A 7,915-nucleotide genomic window follows, 5' to 3' on the forward strand; every position below is an offset into this window, starting at 1 on the left:
CAGCTGCATTTAATAGACCAACAATTTGCACTGTATATCATAGCACCCGAGGTAGTGCACAAAGGCAAAAAGGAACCTTTTTCCCCCTGCCACTTCCTTGAAGGGCCAGCTTGGGGAGGGGTCCAGGCATTCCCTAGACTGGGGACCAGCCACCCTCCATGCATTCATACTTCAGACACCACAGGGCACCTACCTTCCCCGAGCTTGGACCCGAGAGTGGAGCTGGGGGCAGAGTTGATACCGGTCGGACCCGAGAGCGGAGCCGGAATGAGTTGTTGCCGGTCTGACCCGAGAGCGGAGCTAGGGATGAGGAGGTGCCAGTTGGCTTCCTGTCCCTAAAGCTCTGTGGGTCTGTTGGGTCTGCTGGGGAAAGATATAGGGGACGAGTCACTCCAGATCAAAGGGATCAGGGTGGTGATAGCAGTTAAGTTCCAGAAGCCCTAAACTGGGCTTTCTGCCTAGAACCCGATAAGCCAGAGCTCTGGTCTCAGAATCCCCATTTGATTGATGAAGGAACTGAGGCACAGAAAGGGGAAACCCCATACTTACTGTTTCAGCTGGTGCGAGGCCAGACGGTATGGAACCCAGGCTCTCTGAGCTCCCTACCACACCCTGCAGCTGAAGACTGCTCAGTGAGGCTGTGCAGAGTGCTGGGGGTGTGGGTGGGCAGGGGCTGGATTGATTACTTATAAGCACCTCCCAGCAGTGCTTGAGATCCCAGCTCCTCTGTGGCCCAATCCGTTTGAAGGGCAGATTCAAAATTAGGTGTTAGCACCTATGGGCAGAGGCTTATGAAAATGGCATTATTAACCTGACGTGGAGAGGGCTCTGCCTGTCTGCAAGCAGATTGTAGGTAGAGACAGAGGGGGGCTGGGGTTTGTTTATGTGGACAGTGAGTTGGAGAGTGTGGAGAACATCCGGGGGCCCTCGGGGAGCCCAGTGGAAAGAGCCAGCTTTGGAGGGGCTAAGTCTGGATGCCTGGCAGAGGGCACCTCTTCGAGGCAGCCCCTGGACTAAGGGAAGTGCCTCCATCTCCGTCCCACCAGTGGGCAGAGGGTCCCCAGCCCTTCCTCTGACCTATACAGGGGCCACGAGCCTCTCTCACCTTAGAATCCCACCTGTGAGCTAGAGATGGAAACCAAACGTCATCACTGGCAGAGACCCTGTTCCCACAGTGTCCCCTGGCCACTGCTGCAGATGCCAGACACCTGTCTGCTTGTTAAAGCAGTATTCAACAGGAGAGTTGCCTTCTGCCCGAATCCCTTCCCCTTCCCTTCCAGCGGGGAGGATGGAGAAGTGTGGACGGGGATGGAGGGGACAGGTGTCCCCCACTCAGAAGCGGCAGAGTGGAGCTCCGAATCCGACAGGACTTGGGCCACTGAAGATTTGTGCCAACTCACGGTGCGGTGGAATCAGTCTGAATTCTTCAGACACCAGACACCAGCCAAGAGTCTGTGGCGCCCCCAAGTGCCACAAGGGGGCTGCCTGGGCCACATTTTTGAGTCCAGTAGGAAAGTGAGGAGGGGGAGACGTCAAGAGGGACCGGAGCGTTTGCTTTGGCAGTGGCGCGTTCAGTTGCGGCGGCAGAGGCGGGTGGGCAGGCAGGTGGGGCGGCTGTGTCCTGGGCAGGGGGCGCCCTGGAGGGCGACCGGAGTCGCTGGCTGTGGAGTAGTTCAGCAGCTGCCCGGGAGGGTCGGAGGGTCGGAGCGGTCCGGCGCGGCGGTGCTCCCCAAGACAGGAGGGGAACTGAGCGAAGCAGCGCTCTCAGGCGGTGCTCGGGGGCTGCACGCAAAGAAAGCGGAAGCACAGGGGCCGGGACTCCTCTTGCTGCAGAAGCCGTAGAAAAGTGGGGCCAAGGAAGGCACGGCTGTGGGCACACGGGGTCCGAGAGTGGACCCGGGCAGGTCATTGAGCTGCACTGTGATTGACAGCACAGAGAAGGGCTGAGAAGGCGGGAGCGGCTTGACCCACAGTTTTAGGGAAATAAACACTAATTCTTGTACTTCCAAAAAAGGCTAAACAAACAAACAAAATCCACACAAAACCAAAAGCAAAAGCGAAGAGGCATTTGAAAGCTAAACAGCAAAGCTTCCCAGCATGGCTGTACCCACCACTCTAGGGTCTTCCTTTGAAGCGGGTGACAGCGTTGTCCCGGCAACCAAACTGACGCTAGCATCACAGGGAAGGATGCATCAGGTGGCCGGCTGTGCTGTGAAGGCGGAGATGCCCACAGATGCCCTCTGAGAGCCAGGGAAGGGTCTGAGGGGTGCTTTTTGGCAGGACGACCAGCAGAGACCTGGATTTGGGGACAGGAGGGCTGGAGATGGCTGGTGGGTGTTGGTTCACTCCACTTTGAGTGTTCAGCTCCTCTGGCAGCTGTGATACCCCCCAACATTGACCTTGGCCCCTGCACCCCTTTGTTTTCAAATCCCCCCTCTGCCCCACCTGCTCAGCTCCTACACTTTTAAACTTAGAGATTTAAACGAACCTTTTAATATGGGAAGTGGAAGTAACACAGTCATAGATGAAATAATGCAGTTTTCAAAAATCACAGTTTTAAAGGTTTTCCCACCATTACCCCAACAGGATTGCCATTGAATCCTGGTCCCTGAAAACATCAAACTGTAGCCCTTTCTCCAGCCCCACTGCAGGACTGTTTGGAAGCAATTTCCAGACACTGTATTGGGTCCCCAGAACATTTTTAGAGTCCATTTCTCTAAAAAGGAGGGGACTCTTCTTTCACTGAAAAAAATATAAGCACATTTTTTTTGTGATTATTGTGATGCCATTATCACAATTAAAAAATTAGCAGCATTTCCTTAATATCATCCAACCTCTTCAGCATTCAAATATCCCTGCTGGAATCATACTGCTTTTGTAATTGGCTGGAGAACATCTGCACCTTCAAAGGCTCATGGGGGTCTAGAAGGTGAGTGTGTTCAGGGCTTTGAATATCTGCCCAGTCCTCAGATCGGACATACAACCTTAGGCAAGTTCTGGGTGTCTCTGCGGGGGCTCCTGCAGGTTGGAGAGGATACCTGTGAAGTCCCCAGCCCCGGTCTCACACAGGACACACTCTCAGCACACAGTTGCTTGCTAGAATTCTCCCCAGAAATCTCCAAAGCAGAGTTGGGCTGGGGTAAAAACAGCTGGCCATCGTCCACTATACAAAGGCTCCTAACAGTCCAGGGCCCCTAAGTCGGGGCTGGGTCTGGTTGGATTTCACAGCTTCCAACTCAGCTGCCCCGTGGCAGACTCTGGTGACCAGGAGCCCACAGGGGAGCCCCGCAGGGTGCCAGTGCAATGGGTGGTACTCTGCTGTGAGTCCAGGGCCCACCACTACCCCATGCTGTTCTGGCCACAGGGGCGGGGGAAGAATGCACACCATATTACAACATCACAGACTGTTTCTGAGAAGCTTTTCTCAACACAGTGGGTAAGATGCAGTGGTTTTCTTCCTGCATAAATCCTAGCCTGATAACAGAGGCAAAGGAAATGAGCGTTTAATGACTGAGGCCAGGCACTGGGATGTACATGCTCTCTTTGATCTACAGCCCAGTTACATCTGCTGTCTCTTTACTTTACAGACGAGAGGGCCTCAGGAGGTCAGTGACTCACCCACAATGGGCCAGAAAGAAGGACCTCAAGTTCCAGCTTAGGTTTGTCTGATTCCTTTGTAAAATCAAGAAGTGGAAAGATCGAGGGTAGGTGTGGGGGCTGCATCAAGATCCATCAGGATCTGAGGGGTGGCTGGCCTGCTGACAGATGCGGGTAAGATGGGTGCTGAAAGTGCACATGGGGGACTGGAGATGGGTTCAGCTTACTCTTCCCAGAGAGGTGGCCTTTCCTGACTGGGCACACTGACAGTCTCAGGTGGCTCTGTGCAGGGACCAAGCCCAGCTGTGGGGCTGGAGCATGTCAGTGGCAGCTCTTGTTCTCCACTGCTTGCGCACAGCACTGGCACTCCTGGATGACTGCACCCTGAACCTGTCCATATGCCCAGCCCTTCTCTAGCATGTGGTGTTATTTTAACCCCTCTAAGTCACACAGTACCTCTTTGGTCACAATGGCTGTCGTCAATGGAGAGACAAGGAAACTAGGACTTAGGAATGGGCAAGGACTTGCCAAAGCCGTATAGGAAGCAAATGCAGACCCAAGATTTGAAAGGTCTTCTTCCTTTCAAATCCACACCCTTGATCTATATCCTATTTTCTCTCTTTGAGACAGGACTTCACAGTGTAGCACAAGCTGGCTTTTAACCCTCTGAGTCTAACCTCACAGGTGCTGGGATTACAGGCATCTGCCACCATTTGCTGGCCCCTGTTTTCTGTAGCTGTGCTTGAAAACACTTTGCACTCCTTGGGGGTCACCCATTTTCACCCTCATGAGCTGAACAGTTCATCCCAGCAACTCCTAGTTTATTCCTCATGTAACATCTTCTTTAGTTTGCCACCATCACGCCAAAGTGGTCACACATGTCATTGGCATTTCACAGTGTAATTAGCGCACGCAAATTAGATTGCTGGCATTTAGTATTCTGCAATGCGAGCAGAGGCACATGTGGATGACACTGCAGAGCCCGGAGGGCGTGGGGCAGGGAGGGAGGGGGTCCAACACAAGCAAGCCCGAAAGTCTCCTCCACAACTGCCGACGTTTAGCAGGTACACTTTCAGAACCTAAAGGCTAAACTCTGTTGCACACATCCCGAACGCAGAGGTTTCAATTCCAGCTCTGCCATTTACTGGTTTTTGAGTTTGGTCAAAGCACTTCACCTCTGTGCCTCAGTTTCTTCATTGTAATATGGCAATCCCAGTAGTATCATCGAGTCAAACATATAAAATGAGTCCTATGGTGTGGACACCCAATAAATTTTTTTAATAATTAAAGTTATAATTGTTAAAACTATTCCCATGAAAATGCCATTGAACACTTTTGGTAAAAAGCATTATCTGTATTTTATAAACCTGAACAGGTATTCAGACAGGGATGAGGTTTGGCTTTGGGTAGTGAGTTGGTGAAAGAGAAACAGAAACACAAGTTTAAGACCAGAAGACTTGACTTCTAGTAGTGGGCTGGCGCATCTAAGGGGAGACCATGCCCTGTGCAGGGCCACCTTGATTCTTTGAAGTGAAATTCCTGAGGTCAGAGAAGTGGTGGCCAAGCATCTCAGTTCTCTCTCCCATATTCTCTCACAGACTGCTGGCCCGTAGGCAGACTGTCACTTTAACAGGGTTTCGTGGACTGCTCCTTTGAGGGTGGCTGTGCGCCAGGTGGAGCATGAGAACAGGTGGCCTCCTCCTGTTGCTGGGGCAGGACCCTTGCACAGGGTGCCTCTGAGGCCCATGGCTGCCTTTGGCCGGGTCCGGGATTAGTAGTGGATCCCTACAGCCTGGTGCAGGAGAGGGGTTTGCATGGCCACTGACTGTCTGGCTTGTCTTAGATTTGAGCCGATCTCTGGCATCGCCTGGCTCCAAAGTCTGGCGAGCCCTGCAGGCGCTGAGAGCATTGCAGCTCTTCCCAGAGGCACAGGTGACATGGCTATGCGGGATCCTTGGTGCCTCCTGCAACCCTCTGCTCCCGGGCTGCCCACGGAAAGTCACGCCAGCCTCCCCACCCCAACAGACGCGCAGCACACGCTTACACGTCCCACGCTCATGCACCGCACACTTCAGACCGCAGGACTAAGTAGGAAAAACAGTGCACCTGCTCCCTGCCCAGGACCACACTGTCCTAGCCGCATGGCTGAGCCCCTGGAAGTCACCGCTGCTGACACGCAGTTTCCCCACGCGCAAAGTGAGACTTACGGAGTCTGCTTCGCTCGCACCGGCTCTGGGTCTCGCTGCCTCCAGCCTCCTACTGCCTTTGTTTATTTTGCACGTTCTCTGCTCCTTTCTCCGTCCACAGGGAGGTTCCTTCTCCCGCAATTTTGTCAGCTTTGTTCACTCCTATGTGACTAGTCCCAATCCCAGTGCCTGGGACCAGACTAAGTGAGCTAAAAACTTTTTAGGGGAGGAAAGTGAGAAGCTGAGGAGCGTCCGCACGCCCGAGCAATGCCACCTTGCACGGAGCAGGCAGCCTGTGCTTGGTTCAGAGTACGCATTCAATAAATATTGGCTAATTATGATTATTATGTCTAATTCACAGGACTGTTGTGAGGATCAAACAAGATAATGTATGCTAACGCATGCTGTGAACACTCCGTGCTGGGTACAGGAGGTACAATGTTAATGCTCCCTGTCGCGGGGAGGGGGCTTGCCCCTAACTGTGCGCTGGGAGAGGGAGGGCAGGGCTCGGGGAAGGACTCCCCGCCGGGCCCTTGGGGAAGGGCTGGCTCCCAATGCCTGTGATCTTTAGGGACTCCTTGGTGGAGGTCTGGAATGGCTGTATTTGTATGGATATGACATTCTAACGCACACCTAATCTCCAGAGTTGTTTTCACCTTTCTGAGTACCTCTGAGGCCAGTGTGCTGGGCACCTGCCGGGACCCTTCCAGGAGGGTGGAAGGAAACTGCACTGCCAGCAGAAGCCTCTGTTGGCTTCCAGGGAGCAGTGGGGCTCTCAAGAATCCACAGGTGCAGACTCCCCTGAGACAGCCCCCCTTTCATACTAGGAAGTTTGGTTTTCTGAAGTGCACCCCTTGGTTGGATTTCTGTTTTACAGGGCACTTATTTAAGCTTTGATGTCTTTATTCAAGAAAAGAACAGACCCCAACAGTTTCCTGCCCAAGGCCCACACTGCCCAAAATGCATGCCCAAGCATGGAGGTGCTTCTCTCGCCTGGTCAGGGATGTGTGGCCAGTGGGGTGGGTGGGGAAGTGAACGGGGTGCTGGGAGGCCTGGGCATGTGAAGGGGGCCTGGAGAATGGGCCCCGCAGTCCATTGTCAGTCGTTGTCCTTCACCGGCACGATGGAGGGTGTTGCTGTCCTCGTTCTGCAGTCGCACAAGTTGGGCACAAGATAGAGAGGCCAGGTCACGTCTCTGCAGTTACACAGCTCATGAGTGCCTGCTGGGGTGGAACCTGGTCTGTCTGTCTGTCTAGCACCACAGCTCGGGCACTGCTGCAGAGGGGCCCAGACATGGCGTGAAAAAAATGGCTGCCTGCTTGGGGACAAGTCACGTGACCGCCACAGAGGGGGAGTGGGCAGGGAGGGTGGTTAGTTACCGGTGTCACCCAGCTAGTTCGAGTCCCAGGGTGGACTGGGTGGGTGACACTGCAGTAGCAGCGTCTGTGCTCTGACTAGGGGCCACACTACTTTATTGGTGGTGGTGGCATGGAGTTCCCTGGCCTGGCTTGGAGTCCTTTTCGGAAATTGGGGTGGGGAAGCTTTGAAGTCAAGCTTGTTCCAGTTTGACTTTTCTGGCTTTCAGCTGTGCCAGTCCTGCATAAGCCTGGAAAGCCACAGACCCACGGAAAAGATTCGTTTTTGCTTTTGAGACAGGGTCTCGCTATGTAGTTCAGGCTGGCCTAGAACTCATTATGTAGTCCAGGCTGGCCTGGAACTTGTGGTGATCCTCCTGCCTCAGCCTCCTGAGTGCTGGATGACAGGCGTGCCCCACCACGCCCAGCGACTACACACCTGTATCAAAATTTAAAAGAGGGAGGGGAGGGTGTCCGGGAGACTTGGGAGTGATTGCTAAAGAGTCAGGGAAGGAGAGGGCTAAGAGGGGGACCCTGGAGGTGTGTAAATTAAGGGCAAGGAAGGGTATAGGAGAAGCCAAGGATTGGGATTAATTCCCCACCACCGAGGGACATAAAGAAAGAGCTCAGAGTGGTGTGTGGCTGTTAATTTTATTATTAAAAATAATAAAGGAATAAGAAATAATGTAATCAAGTCCTTGAATAGAACAGTTGAGAATCTGCTGGGTAAAGACTCGTGACTAATTCCAGTCTGCTAACCCGATATTAATGAACAAA

At 53.2% G+C, this 7,915-nt stretch overlaps 1 protein-coding gene across 1 annotated transcript; it reads left to right on the forward strand.

Annotated features, from left to right (window-relative positions):
• Positions 1-839: 839 nt before the first annotated feature.
• Positions 840-3,079, forward strand: LOC117287134. Its single transcript, XM_033766810.1, has 2 exons — positions 840-2,330; positions 2,843-3,079. The coding sequence occupies exon 1, from the start codon at positions 1,132-1,134 to the stop codon at positions 1,840-1,842; it is 711 nt and encodes a 236-aa protein (XP_033622701.1). The 5' UTR covers positions 840-1,131; the 3' UTR covers positions 1,843-2,330; positions 2,843-3,079.
• Positions 3,080-7,915: the final 4,836 nt, after the last annotated feature.

This window comes from Fukomys damarensis, unplaced genomic scaffold (assembly GCF_012274545.1).
Source record: "Fukomys damarensis isolate Sample0158 unplaced genomic scaffold, DMR_v1.0_HiC HiC_scaffold_21, whole genome shotgun sequence".
Taxonomy (NCBI): domain Eukaryota; kingdom Metazoa; phylum Chordata; class Mammalia; order Rodentia; family Bathyergidae; genus Fukomys; species Fukomys damarensis.

Bases quoted from the DNA above. Each gene is read 5' to 3' on its own strand.
- LOC117287134 (XM_033766810.1), top strand. From the start codon at position 1,132: ATGGAAACCAAACGTCATCACTGGCAGAGACCCTGTTCCCACAGTGTC.